Source organism: Mus caroli, unplaced genomic scaffold (genome assembly GCF_978045245.1).
Source record: "Mus caroli unplaced genomic scaffold, Mus_caroli_1 scaffold_16, whole genome shotgun sequence".
NCBI lineage: Eukaryota > Metazoa > Chordata > Mammalia > Rodentia > Muridae > Mus > Mus caroli.
The window spans coordinates 5,451,036-5,471,431 of record NW_028227271.1 but is presented as its reverse complement, the minus strand read 5'-3'; the positions used below and the strand labels follow the sequence as shown (position 1 = coordinate 5,471,431).

Below are 20,396 nucleotides of genomic sequence, written 5' to 3'. Positions count from 1 at the left end.
CACACCATGAGCAGGGAATCCAGGACCCAGCGTGTCTGGCTCCAGTGCAGTTCCAGCCGCTCCCTCTCACCCCAGCTCCACAGAAAAGCAGGAGAGAGGCACACACGGCCATCCTGCTGCCATGCCTCCCACGTGCCCCGCGTGCCGCACACAGATAAACGGCTGGCTGGGAGGCCAGGCCTTCCTTTCACTTCCTCAGCCAACGCTGCAGTCCTGACTTGTTTCCCAGAGAGGAGAATGGAGCTCGGGGCTGACACAGCTTTAATATTTGTGTTTATTCTCAGAACATACAAACTTATCTTCTCAGAGAATAGAAAACAGAAATTCCACTGACTTGATGGGCACAGCCAGCTCATCCTGTCCCCATATCTAAAAAAAAAAAAAAAAAAAAAAAAAAAAAATTCCCTAGGGAGGGATGCCTAGAGTGCACAGTGCCCGTGGCATCAGGCTGCGCAGTTCCAAAGGCGCCCATCCTGCTTTAAATGCCAAATGGGAAAGCAGCTGTCAGAGTGACAGAGTCCAAGGTTCACAATCCTCATGATGCCAGATCCCCTGGGTCACTCAGGGCAACTACAGCAGTACACAGTAACACATATGTGCTAAGGAAGTCCCCCTCCGGGTGACCAGGTGTTTGTTCAGGCTGGGGACAGGGTGGTGCTAGGCAGCCACCCCACAGCCAGGACGAGGACAGCAAGGCTGCAGGGGCAGAGCTGGGCCAAGCCTGACGTAACTGCGCCCCTCTGCCTCCTACACCACCTTCCCGTGCCCATGGAGCCCCTCACAGGCTTCCAGACCCGGGACCTGACTACTTCCTAAGCCCATGTCCAAGAAAGAGCCTGGGAAGGGACATGAGGGCCTGAGAGCAGGTACCAGCTCCAGAGATGGCTTCTACTCCAGTCATCTGTGTCAAGCAAAGATGGTCTCTTCCCTGCGCTTCTTGGTGAGGATGGTGCCAGGTTTGTGCTGGGCATCTGGGTGGTTTGCCAGCTCTGGAGGGCAGGACGACACTGGGCTCTCTAGGATGGCCTGCTTCAGTTCATAGAACACCGCTGAGTCCTCCTTGGTGAGGAAGGTGATGGCTACGCCACTCTTGCCCGCTCTTCCCGTGCGGCCAATTCTGTGAATGTAATCTGGGGAACAGAGGATGTGTCACTCGGGACCAAGCCAGTCGTCCTGGTGAGTGGTACTCACTCTACAGGAACCTCCACCCGACTCCACTCCACAGGCAAGCCACCCACCTCCTGCTGTCTACACCCGGTAAAGCCAGAGTGCTCGTGACTGCCTATCCTCCACCCCACTGCCGACTTGTCGCACACAACACGAAGGCTCTCCTAGCCAGCACCACTCTCCACACCGTCAAGGGTCAGCCTTGACACTGGGATGTCACCCCAGACTAAAGCAGAGGTTCCCAGTGCACCCTGACTCTGAGGGAGAATATAAGCAGTCTCTCCTAACCCTCTCAGCAACTCACCTTCAATATTTTTGGCCATATCATAGTTGACAACCATAGACACATCTTGGATATCAATACCACGGCCAGCCACATCTGTAGCCACCAAAATATCCTTGGCTCCAGCCTTGAGGTTGGACAATGCAAATTCTCGCTGCTCCTGGCCTTTGCCGCCATGCAGTGTACAGGCGTTATACTGTAGGTAGAAGGCAATGGGCTTAGGGAGACGAGTGGGACCAGGGAGGTCCAAGAGCAGAAGGTGGGAGAGAGCAGATGGCAGGAGAGGACACAGGAAGCCAGAGAAGGGGTTCAGTGAAGTGAGGAAAGAACATGGGAGCTAGAGCAAGAAATGAAAGACAGCGCGGCGTTCTGTGGGGGGCAGGTAGGACAGAGACAGAGGCCCAGTGTGCTGAGATGAAGAGCCAAGCAGGTGGGGAGGTAACGGGCTAAGGATGGCAGGAGTGGAGTAGAGGACAGTCCTTTTCCCTCGTTAGCAGCACAGACCTGGTCATCGGCACCCCTCCCCTCTCCATCCTCATGGTGCTCATCTGAGCACAGACCCACTGTCTACAGCCTCACACTCTGCCATGCCAGGACCTGCCTCCCCGGCCCCACCCCCATTAGACAGAGATCGACATCTGGCTGCTGTGGCTGGACTAGAAGGGAATCCTAGTAACTGATCAGTTCTCATTCCTTTCTCTTGGCCCTGGCTTGTTAGATGGCGTAAAGATTAAACAGTGAGTGGGAGCCGACACTCCCCACTCCATCCCTAGTTTCAGAGAGCAGCAGCACCAGGGCTGGCTTTGCTCTGCCTGCCAGACGTACCCCCATCTTCTCCAGAGACTTGGCCAACACGTCACAACCCTTCTTCTGGTTGACAAAAATGATGATAGGCGGATCAAAACCTTGTTCCAAGATGGCCAGTAGCTTCTTCCTGGGGGTGGGGGAGGAGAATGAGGTACACAATACCCCCAGACTCAGTAAACCCAACACTCAACCCCAGCAATGAACGAACTCCAAAGTCAACAGAGACCTTACAAAAAAGGAAACAGCAAAGCACCAACCCGACAGCCACCCCACAAAGAAGGGAAGTGTCAGACAAAAGCACCCAGGTTTCCCCGCTCAGCCACCCCCATACCTCTTTTCTGATTCCGACATGAGGAAGACCTTCTGTTCTACCCGCTCATGGGGCTTGCCTGCAGAGCCAATGTACACCACAGCAGGTCTCCGAAGATAGCTCCTGGCTAGACGCTCCACCGCTGGGGGCATAGTAGCCGTGAACATGACTGTCTATAAAACAGGAGGTTCAGCCCTGGGCCCAGGCAGACGGAACTGCAAACCCTACTGTCAACACAAGCAGCCCAACTCAGGTTAAAACCATGAGTTATACCATATAGGTTAAAACCTGCTATAAATCTCACACTGTCACCCTGGAAACCGTTCTTTGCCTTTCGTCTCTTGCTAGGAAGGACTGCGAGCGTTTGCTACCACCTGTGATCCAAGTAGCATCTTCATTCCTGACATCACCATCACCATTATTATTATTGGTTTTTCAAAACAGAGTTTCTCTGTGTAGCCCTGGCTGCCCTGGAGCTCGCTCTGTAGACCAGACTGGCCTCAAATTCACAGAGATCCACCTGCCTCTGCCTCCCGAGTGCTGGGATTAAAGGCGTGCACCACCACGCCCGGCTTATTTTTTCTCATGCATGAGCGCTCTCTGTATCACACCTACACATCAGAGCCCTTTCTAGATGCCACCCGGTGGTTGCTGCGAACTGAACTCTGGAAGGGCAGCAGTGCTCCTCACTCCTGAGCTGGCTCAGCAGCCCCTCAGTCCTTACTTTTGTTTAGCTTTTTTGAGCCAGGATCTTGCTACATAGATCTGCCTGGCCTGGAACTCACATATCAGACAAGCTAGCCTCAGTCTCCACAATCTTTCTGCTTTCTCCTGCATGCTGGGGCTTTGGGCAGGAGCCACTACACCTGGCACTTTTTCCTTCCTCGTAAGTAGCATGATTCTCTAGAATCAGCTTTCCAGGCTAAGCTACATGGCTCTACCCCTCGGCCTGTCAGAGGACTGTACACAGGCACGGCTAGCACGCTGGAGGCGTGCACTGGGCCCTCCCTGGGCAAGGAAGGTCTGCAAACAAGACTTGGGAACTGGTTCAGCTTCTCCCAAGAAAGCCGCCTTACTTGACGGTATTTATGTTTTCCTGATTCAAAGTTGGCCAACATCTTCTCGGGGTCCTCAGCCTCATCTGTGTCTGGCTTCTGGTTGCTGACAGGCATGTGTTCCAGGATCTTCTGCACATCTGGCTCAAAGCCCATGTCAATCATCCTGTCCGCCTCATCCAGAACCACGTAGGTGCAGCGGCTCAGCACCAGGTACCGGTTCTCCAGCACATCAATCAGACGCCCCGGGGTGGCGATCACAATCTGGAAGACACAGTGTAATCACAGATGGCCTTAGCAGACAACGCCCATCTTTTTTTCCTCTGTTGTGAACTATCTACCCTAGGCAACAGACCCTCAATGCTAAGGAGCTTGGACCTCAACCTCCAGCCAGATTTGGTACTTAAGGTCCCAGAGAACGGACACGAAACCATCTGGTACCTTCTGCTTCCCTCAAGAGTGAATGGGGTTTCTAAATAAGAGCGAGGGTTAGACAGGTGGGAGAATTAGGAGGAACTAGCTTAGATGGAAAAAAGGCTAGGGAGCACTGTGGAAGGAGAGGCTAGGGAGCACTGTGGAAGGAGAGGCTAGGGAGCATTGTGGAAGGAGAGGGGCTAGGGAGCACTGTGGAAGGAGAGAGGCTAGGGAGCACTGTGGAAGGAGAGAGGCTAGGGAGCACTGTGGAAGGAGAGAGGCTAGGGAGCACTGTGGAAGGAGAGGCTAGGGAGCACTGTGGAAGGAGAGGCTAGGGAGCACTGTGGAAGGAGAGGCTAGGGAGCACTGTGGAAGGAGAGGCTAGGGAGCACTGTGGAAGGAGAGGCTAGGGAGTACTGTGGAAGGAGAGGCTAGGGAGCCCTATGGAAGGAGAGAGGCTAGGGAGCACTGTGGAAGGAGAGGCTAGGGAGCACTGTGGAAGGAGAGGCTAGGGAGCACTGTGGAAGGAGAGGCTAGGGAGCACTGTGGAAGGAGAGAGGCTAGGGAGCACTGTGGAAGGAGAGAGGCTAGGGAGCCCTGTGGAAGGAGAGAGGCAGAGAGCTCTGTGGAAGGAGAGAGGCTAGGGAGCACTGTGGAAGGAGAGAGGCTAGGGAGTCCTGTGGAAGGAGAGAGGCTAGGGAGTCCTGTGGAAGGAGAGAGGCTAGGGAGTCCTGTGGAAGGAGAGAGGCTAGGGAGCCCTATGGAAGGAGAGAGGCAGAGAGCTCTGTGGAAGGAGAGGCTAGGGAGCACTGTGGAAGGAGAGAGGCTAGGGAGCCCTGTGGAAGGAGAGAGGCAGAGAGCTCTGTGGAAGGAGAGAGGCTAGGGAGCCCTATGGAAGGAGAGAGGCAGAGAGCTCTGTGGAAGGAGAGAGGCTAGGGAGCACTGTGGAAGGAGAGAGGCAGAGAGCACTGTGGAAGGAGCAACACTGAGAGGTCTACACGAGAATTCCTCTCTCATATCCTTACAGGATCTCTCCATCTCTCTAAGGAGCGCCTACCAACACCATGCTTTAATAAGAACACAGGCTCTGGCTATGAACTCTTCCCCGCTTTACAGGTCCCACTGACAGCTGTGTTGGACTACAGCTGAGCTATTACCTCACCATCTATAAAATAGTGTACAGTCTCTACCATTACCTGCTCTCACATGGCTGTTGTGATGCCCATTAATTACTAGCATTATTGTTAGTATATACTAATGTAATTAATTAGAGAAACAAACCTCACAGCCCATGCGTAGCCGGAAGCCTTGGTCTTCTCTGGAGATGCCACCGATGACAGCCACAGTGCGGATACCGAGTGGCTTTCCGAACTTAATGGTTTCTTCCTCAATCTGCTGAGCCAACTCACGGGTGGGAGCCAGGATGATGGCATAAGGGCCCTGGTCTGACTCTTCGATCCTGTGGTAAATGGGGTATCCCACATCTCCATAAGCTTTGGTCTCATTGACCACAAGCAGGAACAAGACAAAGTCACTCTTAGAGAAACTATGGGAATGGGCAGGTTGGTGATCCCATGTAAAAATCAGAGTACAAGATAACGCAGGGAATACAAGGCTCTCTCAACAGACGACAAACAAAACAGCTACTGATTCTAGTTTGCCTTATGTCATACCTAGCAATGCACCCAACTGATGGCAAGCTGAGCCTACCTGTCAATCTTGGGAAGTGTGGTGATCCAGACTAGCAATGGGATGAGGAAGGCTGCTGTCTTGCCACTGCCAGTCTCAGCTACACCAATGATGTCACGATTCTGCAGCCCAATGGGAATGGCCTGACGCTGGATAGGTGTTGGCTCCTACAGTGGCCCAGAACAAAAGTAATGGGTAGAGAATCACACCATCTGGGATAGAGCTAACACAGTGGGCAAAGCATGCTCCCACCATACATCCGAGACACACACATAGGAAAGGGGGCCCAAAGAAAAACACCAGCCCTAAAGGCCCACATTTCCACCACAAAGTGACAGGCATAGCTAAGTCTGGTGCTGTGGGCAGAGAAGACGGAGGATGGCGAAGGAACAGAGCTCTCCGGTCCCCACTACATTTGCAGTCCTAGAACCTAGGAGGAGCCGGCAGAAGCTCTGGGTCAGTCTGCCCCCTTACCTTGTAGCCACACTTATCAATGACTTCCAGGATATGTGGGGGCAGAGACGAATCTTTCCAGGACCGGATGGGATTGGGGATCTTGCCACCTTTGGTGGTGATGCTGTAATCTTCACGGAAGATCCGCCAGTCCCTGTCCGTCATCTCATCCAACTTCTTCTGGGACCAATGGCGGTCATCCCAGCGTTGCTTGGCCTCCTTTTTGCGAAGTTTGCGGAGTCTTGCTCTGAAGAAGACATGATTGGAGGTTAAGAAAAGTCAGTTCACTCCTTGTCGTGGCCTCCGCGCTCTGCCAGACCACCCTATGCCCAAAGACTCACTCCTCCTGCTCCTTTTCCTCCAGGGTTCGCCTCTTCTCCATCAGGTCTCCATAGAAACGTGACTGCTCTCGCTTCTGTTGCTTTAGGTCAATGCCTGCAATGAAGCCTCGCCCCAACAGCTGCACCTGGTGTCGTTCTTTATACCTGCAATGCAGACAGAGAACTGAGCTGTTCACGGCAAGGGCAACCTGCCGATGGGCACCGATTCTCCCCCAGCTCAGGAATACTGGTCAATCACTGCCTCATCCCAGACTTGCTTGCTTTTTCTGTCACTAGCTCTTCAGGACCACCAGTGTCCGAGCCCCAGGATGTGGGCACAGAGCCACTCACAGGGGGTTGTAGTCAATGGAGGTGTCTTCAGACGCATCCCACTCAAACACAAACTTTCGGTCATTGAGATGCCTTGTTCGGCGCCGTTTTTTGATGCCACCCAGGTAACGCTCCTATCAAGGAAAGCACAGAGCTTGTCAGCCTTGAGGGCCTGACCTGAGACAGAGAGAGAAACGACCAACCCTGGCCTCTGGGGGTCTCGGCCAGTACCTTAATGGCGTGCAGCTCCTTGCTCTTGTCCTTTTCTTCCCGGATCTTCTGCCGCCCCTCCTCATCCTCATTTCCATTGGTCTCCCGCTCCATCCTTTCCCTCCGTTCTCTCCGTTCCCTTTCCTGAGGATCTTCTGCAGACAAAGGAGGACAGTGGAAGAGCTCTGTGGGAGGGAGTGGCTGGGAAGGCAGGCAGGCAATCGGAACACGGGAGGAAAGCGAGTGGACATGGGGTGGGAAGGGGACCTAACACATTTCCATGACCTTTCACCATTCCAAACTCTGGAACAAAAAGTCCCCATCTTCCGCCCTCCCATTCTTTTTGCAATGGTTAGCGATCAGACCCAGAGCCTTTTGAATGGCAGGCAGGTTCTACCAGGAGCTATAGCCTAATTTCTATCCCTCTCCATAACTTCACCCTGCCCTTTCTACTCAGGGCACAAAACAAACCCAGCATCTTCCTGCCCAGGTCCTGGAACTGTTTCCTTTTCTTCCGCTCCTCTTCGAGCAGCTTCTGGCGCTCCTCCACCTCCTGCTGCCGCCGCTTCAGAGCTTCAGCCTCCCGCTCTGCTTTAGAGAGGAATTTGGGCTTCAAGACAGAAGGGAATGGTTAACAGTATCTAGCCACATCACTGCCACAGAGACCCAGGAAAGCCCTAAATATTCACTTAAGATAGTAAATATTCTGATAAAACTACATAGAGGCCCAGGACTCTGCCATGGACTGCAGGTACAGCCAGTCAGGTGGCATGGTGTGAACACAGCAGCCACCTGGCATGGTAGTTCCATGAGAAAAACACGTATCAATACCGAGGAGATGAGCCCACAGAGGTGACCGTAAGGACAGAAGGCATCTGTGAACGGGGCCTCAGGGGTAACCACTGGTACTGCAGCCAAGACCTCTCAGTCCTAGAGCTCCAAGGCTAAAGCTGCCCAGTTGTGGCATTTGTTAGAACAGCCAGAGCACATGAATCCAGGTGCCACAGCCTTACCTTAGCTTCAGCTTCCTCCTCAGCCTTTTTCTTGGCCAGAAGTTCCTCCAGGGACAGTGGCTGGATCTGAGCATGAGACATGGGAACTGGGTTTAGAGAGATTCTCCCTCATAGAACTAGAGACATGGCTCCGAGGTTAAGAGCACTGGCTGTTCTTCCAGTACCCATATGGAAGCTTACGACTGTCTACAAGTCCAGTTCCAGGGGATCTGACAGCCTCACACAGACATACATGCAAACAAAACATAATGCACATAACAAATATAAAGGAATCATTAAAAAAAGATTCTCTTCCTTAGCTGGGCACTGGTAGTAATGGCAGTGGCCCACACCTTAATCCCGGCACTGGGAGACAGAGGCAGGCGGATCTCTGTGAGTTCCCGGCCACCCCTTGAAGGAGGCCGAGGTGCCAGCCCGCCTTACCTTAGGTCGCTTGTCTCCATGTTCATCCTCGTCACCCTTCTTAGAATCTCTGTCCTTCCGAGACTTGAAATCCTTTCCTCGACCAGGAGACAAGCTTTAAGGAAAAAGAGGGAAGGTTCAGAGCTCAGAGAACTGAAGTTTTCTTACTACTCAAGACTGGCCATGGCCACCCATCATGACCTAAAGCTTTCTTAAGCAAGGCCCAGCCCCTGCCTGCTCTGAAACCTAAGTATGCCCCATCTTGGCTCCACTCTACCTGAACTCCTTCTGACTTAACCCTTTCAGAAAAGTGGGCTTCACTACAGTTATCAAAAGTTCCAAACAAGCCAGGGCATAGCGGCACACACCTTTGGTCCTAGCACCCAGGAGGCAAGCACAGGCGGACAGAGCTCTGTGAGTCTGGGGCCAGCCTGGTCTACATAGTTTCAGGGCATCCAGGGCTACACAGAAAGTCTTTTGTCTTAGGAAAGGAAAACCACACCCATCAAGTCTCACCAACGTGACCGCTTAAACAGGAGCTGACCAGGGAGCACCGCTCCGACCGTGCATGGCGGGAAGCTCTCCTCAGCCTACACAAAAACTACAGGCAACTCAGAGAACAGTGTCTGCTAGGAGCAAGCACACCATCTAACTGCTCACCCAAAGCCAAGTGGCCAGGCCTAAAACCACACACAAGCAGTGTCATATGTAGTGAGCAGACTGTACTGACGTACTCTAGAACACACACAAACACGCACATACATGTATGTAACAATGCTTACATGACAATGAAAGAGGAGCTCATGAATTTGAAAGAGAGGAGGGGACGATGAGAGGCTTTTGAGTGGGGAATAAAAGGGGAAATGATATAATTATAGTATAATCTCAAATATAAAAGAAATGCTTTTTTTTAATTTAAAATTAAGACAAAAAACATCTCAATAGTAAGCAAGATAGGCATAAAAGTTCACACCTGTAACTCCAGCCCACGGGAGGACCGAGGCAAGTTCAAGACCACCCTGGCTACCAAGTGGGACTCTGTATAAAAAAATAGTAAAAACCAAAACCAACCAAACAGAAACAGATTCGGGAGAGTCTGTTTGTGGTTAGGCACTCGTTGCTCTCAAGGAAGTCCCAGGTTCAGTTCCCAGCATCCACATGGCGGCTCACTACGATCTGAATCCTGGTTCTAAGGGATCTGACAGCCTCTGTTGATCTCCATGGGCACTGGGTACTCATGTGGTACGCAGACATATACGAAGGCAAAGCACTCATATGCATGAAATAAAAAAATCTCAAGAAATAAAAGTAAAAGCCAGGCATAGTCGTGTATGCCTACAATCCCAGCACTCAAGAGACTGAGGCAAGAGAATCCCAAGTTCCAGGCCAGCCTGTACGACATACATAGCAAGTTCCAGGCCAACCTGAAATACAAGAACCTATCTCGCATGCATGTGCTACCAAAAAAAAAAAAAAAAAATCCTAAACAGTAGTTGCACACTGAAAAATAAGACCCTTCACTTTACAATACACAGAAGACACGTGGCTGAGCCCTCCCCCAACTGATCTTTCCCCAGCTTCACGTTTGCTGTGTGTTAAGCTGTAGAGAGCACAGCAACCCTACAGAGTTCCTGTAAGTTGTCTTTGCCTCAAACCCTCAGCACGAGCCTGAGGAGAACTCAGGAGAGCGGTAGTGGAGAGCTCCCTTGGAGCCTCCCCCTCCCCCCTGGTTTTTCTAGAAAGGGTTTCTCTGTGTAGCCTGCCTGTCCTCAAACCTGGCTGCCTCTGCCTCCCAAGTGCTGGGATTAAAGGTGTGTGCGACTACCACACAGCTTAAACTCTTTTATTGCTGGCCAGCCCTAGTGCTTTAACCTGCTGAACCATCCTGCCTGTCCTCGGGAGTTCTTCCTCACCTTTTCCTTAACAAATCAGGATTTGTTCTGCTTTTAAAAAAAGAAAAGAAACACAGGGGCTGGTGAGATGGCTCAGTGGGTAAGAGCACCCGACTGCTCTTCCGAAGGTCTGGAGTTCAAATCCCAGCAACCACATGGTGGCTCACAACCATCTGTAGCCCTCTTCTGGAGTGTCTGAAGACAGCTACAGTGTACTTACATATAATAAATAAATAAATCTTAAAAAAAAAAAAAAAAAAAAAAGGAACACAAACAAAAAAATCCATAGTAAGTTTCCAGAGGAAGAGTTCATCGGGTAGGACCCAGGTTCAGTTCCCAGTACCCACCTGATGATCAGAGCCTCAGAACCACACATAACTCCAATCCCAGGGCATCCGATGCCCCCTTCTGATTCCAGAAGGCCAGGCATGCAGATGGTACACATACACACACGTAGGCAGAACACACACCATACACACACGCAGGCAGAACGCGCGCACACACACACGTGTACATACACACGTGCACACACACATACACACACACCCCACACACACACTCGTGCACACACACACACCCGGAGGCCAGAGGCCATGGCTCCTATGCAGCTGTAGCCACAGGCACTTGTGAACCCTTGATTTGGGTGCTGGGAGCTGACCCTGGCTCTTCTGTAACAGCAGCAAGTGCTCTTAAGCACACAGGCAGCTCTCCAGTCCAAATTAAAAAATTTTAAAGATATTCTACTAAATTTATTTTGTGTAGCCTAGGTAAAAAATTGAATAGTACAATGGAGCTCTAGGACTGTTTGACTAACTGATGAACTTTTCAAATTAATTTCTCAGTTCCAAGAATAATCTGAATTTTAAAATGAGACCTGAATTACTCTGCTTGCTGGGTTGTGTGTGTGCGTGTACACATGTGTGCAGAGGCCTCAGGAAGGCGTTACATGTCCTGCTCCATCACTCTCTCTCCTACTTCTTTGAGACAGGGCTTCTCACTGAAGCTGAAGCTAGGCTGGTGGCCAGCAAGTCTCAGCAATCCTCCTGCCTCTGCTCCCCAAAGCGCTGAGGTTGCAGGGGAAGAATGTAGCAGGACTTTCATTGTGGGTGCTGAGATCTGAACCCCACTTTACTTTCTTTTCTTGTTTTTCTTTTTTTTTAAATCTTATTTGCATTCATTTTATGCTGAAATAATCCCTGTCCCATAAGTCCTTATTTCCTGTTTTGTCTGAGGTATCTTTTTCTTTTGTTCAGCCTTTTCTGGCTTAGAAAACAGTGTGTTCCTTTCCCACGAGGATCATCTTGCGTGGAGGAAGCTCACACATGAGTCAATCTGACACAGCTCTCTCTGTGATACCCCAGTGCATTCTAGGTAATCTGTTCCCCTAGCTGTTCAGTGACTAGAGATCTGGTTCAGCATTTCTCTGCGCTTTTTGGCACGAGCAGTGAAGACTCAGCACTGTTTTGGGAACACTGATCCCGTGTCTAGCTCCACTGGCTTGGGCACACCTGCAGACTCCATCATTATAATGCTAGGATGCCGCACATGGCTTCTCAAATACGCCTACCTTTGGTTGCTGGGCAATTACACAGGTGTTAAAATGAGGGTAAAGATTTGACCTTCTTGATTTCCTTCATTTTGTAGGGTTTTCTGGGACAAGACAATAGCTAATCATTTTCAAAGGTCCCAGGCAGCTTTAAGGGAGAACCACTTTTCTTTCTGAAGACGATGCCTGCTGAGCTGAGCACAGAGGCTCACACCTGCAAGGCCAGGAGGAGCAAGAGTTCAAGGCTAGCTATAACTGGGCTACACAGGAAGGTGCGGGCCACCCAGGGTGAAGTAAGAAGACACTGACTGACTGATCAAACAAACGAATAAATGGGAAAGGCACACACTTTCTGAGGATTCTGTAGAAACTACCTGTGGGATCTGCTAAGAGAAGTCTATTTTCTCCCAGGAAGCTAAAGTGGAGCAGGAGAGCTGGACGCATCCCCTAACCCGTCACTCCTTACCTGGATCTTTTGCGGTCCTTGTCCCGTCGGTGGCCATCCTTGTCCCGCTCCCGCTCCTTCTTACTCCGGTCCCGTTCCTTATCTCGCTCCCGCTCTTTGTGCCTCCGTTCCCTGAAAGGCGGAAAATGGGAAGAAATCCTTGGCTGGTTCTAGAGTTTCTTACCTCACTGAGGCCTGGAAAGGTTCCCATGCTCTTTTCTCCTTAAAGTCCTGGCTGACAACTGGAGAATGTGCTCCTCAGGGACATTCTGAGGAAATTCTAGTAAAATCTGCGCGCGTGTGTGCGTGTGTGTGTGTGCGCGCGCGCACGCACGCGTGTGTACACGTGTATGGTGTACAGGTACATTCTGAATGCATGGTAGTAATGCAGGTACAAGCAGGACGTCAGATGGCTTCTTCTATAGCTCTCGGCATTAGAGACAAGGTCTCTATGATGGCTATATTAGGTTGTAAACTTGACTACATCTGGAACTAAAACCCCACAATGGAGGGTACATCACTGAGGGATTTGCTTAACCTGAAGTAGGGAGATCCACTTCTCGGAATCTCTGAGGTAGGCGGCCATGCCTTTAATGCACATCTGATCTGGCCACGCCTCCTGCTGGAAGCCCATGGAATGGCAAGCGAGGAGAAAGCCTCTGTTTTTTGCCTGCTCGCCCTCACCTCGCTAAGTGCACTCCTTCTCCAAGTCTACAGAGCAAACTGACTACTACAGTCTCTCACTGAACTGCAAAGTCACCGTTTTGGCTAACTCGGCTGGCCAGTGATCTCGAGGAACCTGCCTGTCTCCTGGGATTACGGCACCCACAGCTTTTCACTTGCACGTTAGGTCCTTATGCTTACCACTGAGTGATAGCTCTGTCCTTCAACTTAAACCAACAGAAAACCCTTATATGTGTGTTTGCCCACAAGTACCACATGTGTACCTGTTGCCCAAAGAGACCAGAAGAGGGCACTGGATCCTCTTGAACTAGAGTTACAGAGAACCGTGAGCCACCATGTGGGTGTTGAGAATCCTACAAAGTGAGCTTGAGCCCCCTGGAAGAGCAGTCAGCGCTCTGAGCTGTTCTGCCATCTCCCTTTCTTTCTTTTCCTTTCTTTTCTTTTCAACAGGATCTCTCAGTGAACCTGGAGCTTGGGGACTGGCTAGGATGGCTGGCTGTCTAGGCAAGCCCCACCAGCTGGGATTGCAGGTGCATGCTGCCACATGCAACTTCTTACCTGCATGCTCAGGCCCCTAACTCCGGCCTGTGTGCTCACATAGCAAGCTCTTTACGCTTTACCACTGAGGCCAGGCTTGACCCCTAACAGCACAGATCCTGATCTTAAGATCTTCCAGAGCGATGTCGTCATACTATGTTTTAGTAGCAAGGGCAGATCAGGGGCTGTGAGAACAGCTGAGCCATCTGCCTCGACCATCTGCAGCTGCACCTTACAAGCTCATTTTCGATCTTCAGGAACTGGTTACTCAGCAGTGCATCATGGGAAGACCTATGACCACAGCCTCAGGAGGCTGGGGCTGAGGAACCGTAAGTTCCGGTCCACTCGGGCTACTCACGTATGAAACGCTGTTGCTTAACACGACAGGTGTCAAGCATCCCCCCTCCTAGTGTAACAGGCTACAGAGCCACTTTACCTCTCTACAGACTTGGAACGGGACCGAGAGCGAGAACGGCTCCCTCCTCTACGCCTATCCCGTGAGCGATGCCGCTTCCTGTCTTTAGATGGGGAGGACTTCCGGTCCCTGTCTCTATCGCGATCTCTTTCAGGAGTCCGTGATCGTTTCCTTTCCTCCTTGGGTGATGCGTCTCGGTCCTTTTTGTCAGCCAGTTCTCCTGCCATCTGGGCGAGAAAGCAGTCCTTATTGTGTCCAGTTCAGCAAACCACAAAGCTAATGTGTGTATTAGTGTAGCTGCTTCCACAGGTACATACACAAGTTCTGATTAGCAGAGACCTGAGTTCCTCGTGAAAAGCCCATACTTCTTCATTACACTAGACTGTCTCCCTGTGATTTCTTCTTACAGATTCACCACTCCATTGTTGAGACAGGGCTAGCCTGGACTATTATCTCAAAAACAAAGAATAACCAACACCATTTAAAACACAAAACACCAGGAGGATGGAGAGTGGGGACATCCTTGTGGAGAAGGGTGGGGGTGGGGGGGGTGGGGGTGGGGGATGAGGTATGGGACATGGAACAGATGGAGGATGGACAGGGAATAAAATCTGGAGTGGAAAAAAGAAAGAAAGAAACCACCAGAGGAGAAACAAAATACTTTTACTCTGATTTAAAGAAATGCACTCTAGGGGCTGGGGAGCCGGCCTGGTATATAAGGTGTCCGTCCACTGCACAAGCATGAAGACCACAGCCTGGACCCCGGTGCCCATGTGAGGAACCCAGTGTAGTGCATGCACCTGCAGCCTCAGTGCAACCTGGGCGGACAGATGGTCCCTGAAGCCCAGTGGCCAGCCTGACCAAGTTGCTCTGGGTTCAGTAAAACCTTTGTTTTAAAAGCTAATGCGGAGGGCCACTGCGATGGTTATGTGGGTGAAGGCGCTCAATACCCAGTCTGACAAACTGAGTCTGATTCCCAGAACCTATGGGGTGGAAGGAAGAACTGACTCCAAAAACTCATCCTTTGACCTCCACATGTGCACTGTGGCAAATGAGTGCGTGTACACACACAACATATTGTAGACAGTGCCCCCTGATGACAACTTCTGAACTACCTACCTACACGCCCCCCCCCCCACACACACACTGTACCTCTAGTTAAGCAATGGGAAAAATGTGAAGGGTGCACAAGACCTCCAAGCACATTCTTTTCTTTTCTTTTGGTTTTTCGAGACAGGGTTTCTCTGTGTAGCCCTGGCTGTCCTGGAACTCACTCTGTAGACCAGGCTGGCCTTGAACTCAGAAATCCACCTGCCTCTGCCTCCTAAGTGCTGGGATTAAAGGCCTGTGCCACCACTGCCCGGCAAGCACTTTCTTTGCAATGGAAAGTGTCTCAACTACAAGTTCCAGAGGTGACTGACAGACAGGCTGACAAATCTCTCCTCAGGTCCCACAGCCTGGTGGTCTGTCTTCTTTAGGCAGACAGGGCTATCTACTGTCTACTGTTCTGAGAGGTCTGAGCAGGAGTCTGATCTATTCCCCTCCCCCCTGGGGGTATACACTGCACAGCATACCACACTGCCAACTGTTCTTGAACTACAAAAACTAGTAATTATTTTATTCGCAGGTAACTCGGCTAGAGTATAGGTGTCCTAAGCATTTTGAGGCAATCCTCCTGTCCCGTGCCAGTGACTGCCATATTGCCTAAGAAGGGAAAATGTTAAGGATGAAAAAACAAAATCAACAAATAGCGTTTTCTGAAGGCTAAGACGACCTAGTTTTATCTCACAATTAACTAAAAAAAAAAATGAGAGACTGGTCTAAGTCAGTCTGTCATGCATTTCACAGTATGTCTCTCCTACTTTACAGCCTTAGGAAAACAGTCCATCCTTGGGTTGTTTGTTTGCTTGGTTTGGTTTTTTTGGGGGTGGGGGTGGGAGGACATTGCCTTTCTATGGTGGCCCTTGGCTGGCCTGGAACTCACTATGTAGACCAGGGTGGCCTCAAATTCACAAAAATCTGCCTCAATCTGCTTTTAATCCCAAGTGCTGAACACCCTCTAGTGCCAGGAGCTGTTCTGGGTCCTGGAGACGACACCGTAACTAACACGAATTCGCTGATTTCGTGAAGCATGAATCCAGTGTAACACACTGCTTCAGCTACTCAGAGTGAACTCCAAACAGGGAAGCAAACGGAGTAACATGATACGGAGAGATGAAGAAGAAGCTCTCGGGGAAGACGTCTTAGGTTGACATTTACACTGAGCTGACAGTGGAAGAAACAGCCACGGGATGATCAGGAAAGAGAGCTTACAGATGGAGCTGGCAAGCGCTGAGGGAACAACCAGCTCTGCACGTCGCTCTCTAGAGACTGCGGCTAAGGGGTACAGACCCGCAGCGAAGCTGATTCCAGAGGTCAGTGGGAAAACATGCCTGCTACCAAACCTGATCACCTGAGATCCATCCCTGGGACCCACGTGAGCGAGAGAGAACTGATCTCCACAAGCTGTGCTCTTGCCTCTACATACGGCACTGTTGCACATACACCTCCTACAGCCAAACAATAAAATAAATAACGAAAAAAAAATTTTTTTAAAAAGACAAGGTCCTGGTGGTGGCTGCGCACGTCTTTAATCCCAGCACTTGGGTGGCAGAGGCAGGCGAATTTCTGAGTTCAAGGCCAGGCTGGTCTACAGCGTGAGTTCCAGGACTGCAGGGCCATACAGAGAAACCCTGTCTCGAACCCCCCTATCTCACCCCCCCAAAAAAAGACAAGGTCAGGGGCTTGGAGAGATTGGTCAGTGGTTAAGAGCACTAGCTGATCTACCAGAGGACCTCGGTTTGGTCCCCAGCATCCACATGATGGCTGGCAAGCAAGCACCTGTAATTCCAGGGGATCCTGACGCCTTGCTTTGACCTCCTCAAACACTAGGCACTCAAGTGGTGCACAGACACAAACACATGAAAAACACCCATACACACCACCACCACCACCCCCAAAAACACAAGAATGAGGAGAAGTCAAATCATGAAATTGTTAGAAACCAGGGCAAAGGTGCTTGGATTTCAACTTAGAAGCAAGAGTAGGAACTACAGATTTTGGGGGGAAGTGGAAGTTACTGGTGGCTTTCACTACAGCTGTAGGGAAAAAAGGAAAAGGAAAACAAAAGAAAGACAGGGGGCTGGGGAGATGGCTCAGCGGTTAAGAGCACTGACTGCTGTTCCAGAGGTCCTGAGTTCAAATCCCAGCAACCACATGGTGGCTCACAACCATCTGCGATGAGATCTGACGCCCTCTTCTGGTGTGTCTAAAGAGAGCTATAATGTACTCAATCCACTAAATAAATAGATTTTAAATAAGAAAAAGAAAGAAAGAAAATAAAGAAGACACTAAGCTTGAATGGCATTTGTCTGGGACAGAATGAGAACTGTCAATAGAAGCAAAATACACTGTTAGGGGCCCGGGCAAAGGCATGTGACTCTCAATGTCATCTCAACGAGAACATTAAGGAGAACTTTAAGCAGAGTATAATACAACCAAAAATAAAATTTGAAAAGAATTACTCTGGTGACTTACAAGGAAATATGTAGACTTATTTTTTTTAATTACAGAAAATGCTTAGTAGTCTACAAGTGTAATCATAGCGCTAGGAAGGTGAAGAAGGCAAAATGGACTAAGCTGCATACTGAATTCAAGGCCAGCTTAAGCTCCAAAAGACCCGGACTCCAAAAGACCCTGGCCGTGCTTCCCAGTTCTCTGTAGGGCAAAGGCCAATTGTTTTCATTTAATTGTTCATCAAGCGCTACTATATATGCAACATTCAGCTGTAGACCCCGTGGAAACTACAAAATGAAATTCTGCCCACAGGAAGCAGCAGATGGCACAAGACACGCCAAGATAAGAACGCTCAGGCGAAGCATCCAAAGTTGCCGGTCCTTTCCAGTCGTAAAGAGGATATGGAAGGACCCACAGAGGAAGTGGCTCGTTTTAAAGTACGAGTAGAATTTGAAGATGTGCAACTGTGGGTTAGGGTTAGAACTAATCTCCGGCCGAAGCACTCACTAGTTGGTAACCCCGAAGCCGGAAGGCATGGGGTGGGTTCTGGGAGCACATCAGAGTTCCAGTCTGGCCGAAGTAAGGGAACAAGAATTAAGTCAGACTGACGTATAACAAGGGCGATGTCCACGGGCCAAAGTCTAAGCTCATAATACAGTCCTGGAGGTGGCCTGTGCCCTGGGCAGCCAACACTGCTCCCGGGGCCCGCGCCCCTCGCTCTTGCCCGCCGGAGCTGCCCTGGCTCGTGCCCCTTCCCTGGGGAGTTCTTCCCCGTCCGGGCTGAAGCTACGGCTATCTTCCCGCTCCTCACCCACTCTCCAAACTCGTGGGAGCCGCCTCCACCGCCAAGACTCACCACCCCGCGTCTGAACCGCCTAACGCGGCCTCAACGTCGCCGAACAGTCGCCATCTTTCGCGTTTCCTGATCACGGAGGAGCACCCAGGCCGCGCGGCAAGCAGGGAAAGGGAGTTCCTGGGCCTGCACCACGCGAGCTGACGAATAGGCCCTGAAAACTACCAATCCCAGAATGCACGGCGCGAGGGCCGGCCAGGCCGTAAGGTCTTCTGGGTAATGTGGTTCGCCAAAGGTTCGGTGTCTGTAGGAGAAAGAATTTTCCAAGTGTTGTCTTTCTACTTACAAGGTTCTTCCGCAGCAGTCTTTCTGGAATCTTCTAGTAGGTATTGCAGTTGATTTCAGTCAAAGCTGGCAGCTTTCAGCGAGAAAGTTTATACGGTAACAAATAATTTGCTTTTTTTTTTTTTGAAAAAGTGTTTTTTATAAAAATTGTGAGAGAGATTATTGCCTCCGTGGATGAATGGAAGATAATGAACTAAAGGTTAGTTCACTGGAGTAGCTTAGTACTTCACAATGAAGGTAGTACAGTTTTCACAGTAGAACTACTCCAGTCACAGGAGTAACCTTGGGGCCCCGGGAGGATGAATGCCTGAACAAACCCCAAGCTGTCCCCCTACTCCCAAAAAATAATAAACTAACATTTCAGAGGTTTCCCTGGAAGGACTTCCCCCTCAAGTATCTTACTATTTGTTCAACATTCCTCATGGGACCTTGCTTCCTCGTTTCCCTGGTCTTCAGGAACTGCCCACTTGGGCTACTTGTTATTGATGTCTTCCTTCAGGTTCTCCATACATCAGTCCACCGAATTTTTCTTCTAGTCGTAGACCCACTTCCCTTCTCTTTGACGGTTCAAACAGTACCGTCCGCACCCGCTGAAACAGAATACAACATTGTGCGTGCTAGGATGGTTGAGATTAACCAGGGTACCCACTGCCTCCTTTCACGTTTTCCATCCTCAGGTTTGCTTTAATCCTACATAGTTGTTGGTCTTTCTTCTTTAAATTTATTCTATCTTTATCTGCATTGGTGTTTTGCCTGCATGCATGTCTGTGTGAGGGTGTCAGATCCCCTGGAGCTGGAGTTATAGACAGTTGTGAACTGCCCTGTGGATGTCGAGAATATGAACCTGGGTCCTCTGGAAGAAAAACCAGTGTTCTTATCCACAGAGTCATCTATCTCTCTAGCCCCAGGTCTGGTTTTTCACTCTGGGTATTTTTTCAGTTCTCAAACAGGGTCTCAGAATACACCCTAACTAAAAAACTCAGCTACGCTGACAGTGACTCAACGTCCTATAGGAGACTTTTGGAGAGCTCTTGTAACCTCTGATATTGCAACTTCTAGTGCAGCAGTCAGAATCTACTGGGTATCATGAACACTAGAGGGCTCTCCACTCACAGAATGAAACCCTAACACAACCCCCCCACCCCTTAAAGAAAATAAAAAATGAAAAGGAAAGAAAGTTTTTTTTTGTTTGTTTGTTTTTGTTTTTTTTGTGGGTTTTCGAGACAGGGTTTCTCTGTGTAGCCCTGGCTGTACTGGAACTCACTCTGTAGACCAGGCTGGTCTCGAACTCAGAAATCTGCCTGCCTCTGCCTCCCGAGTGCTGGGATTAAAGACGTTGCGCCACCACGCCCGGCAGAAAGAAAATTTTTTTTAAAAAAAGAAGAAAAAATTCACACACAAACCAAAAACTTGGCTGACCAAGGATTGGTTGGAACTTTTTTTTTTTTTTTTTTTAAAGATTTATTTATTTATTATATGTAAGTACACTGTAGCTGTCTTCAGACACTCCAGAAGAGGGCGCCAGATCTCGTTGTGGATGGTTGTGAGCCACCATGTGGTTGCTGGGGTTTGAACTCTGGACCTTCGGAAGAGCAGTCGGGTGCTCTTACCCACTGAGCCATCTCACCAGCCCTGGTTGGAACTTTTAAAGCCTTCCGTTATTGCTTGACGGTCTTCCAAGTGTCTGGCTCCAGGCTTAACACTTAGGCTAAGGCTTCTTGTGTTAGTCAT

At 50.1% G+C, this 20,396-nt stretch overlaps 1 protein-coding gene across 2 annotated transcripts; it reads right to left on the bottom strand.

The window, feature by feature from the left end:
• Window positions 1-251: 251 nt before the first annotated feature.
• On the bottom strand, window positions 252-18,521 carry Ddx23 (DEAD-box helicase 23). 2 transcript variants are annotated; one of them, XM_021183841.3, is made up of 17 exons: window positions 18,384-18,521; window positions 13,994-14,199; window positions 12,358-12,468; window positions 8,475-8,568; window positions 8,052-8,117; window positions 7,510-7,648; window positions 7,060-7,193; window positions 6,850-6,962; window positions 6,520-6,663; window positions 6,200-6,425; window positions 5,747-5,892; window positions 5,318-5,495; window positions 3,644-3,886; window positions 2,589-2,740; window positions 2,276-2,384; window positions 1,472-1,646; window positions 252-1,130 (listed from the first exon to the last, which is right to left on the bottom strand). In XM_021183841.3, exons 2-17 carry the CDS (start codon window positions 14,197-14,199, stop codon window positions 907-909), a joined length of 2,460 nt encoding a protein of 819 aa, XP_021039500.1. In that variant the 5' UTR covers window positions 18,384-18,521; the 3' UTR covers window positions 252-906. The 2 variants fall into 2 exon arrangements, with proteins under 2 accessions (XP_021039500.1, XP_021039501.1); XM_021183842.3 differs by having other exon boundaries at window positions 18,339-18,499.
• Between the last annotated feature and the right edge of the window lie 1,875 nt (window positions 18,522-20,396).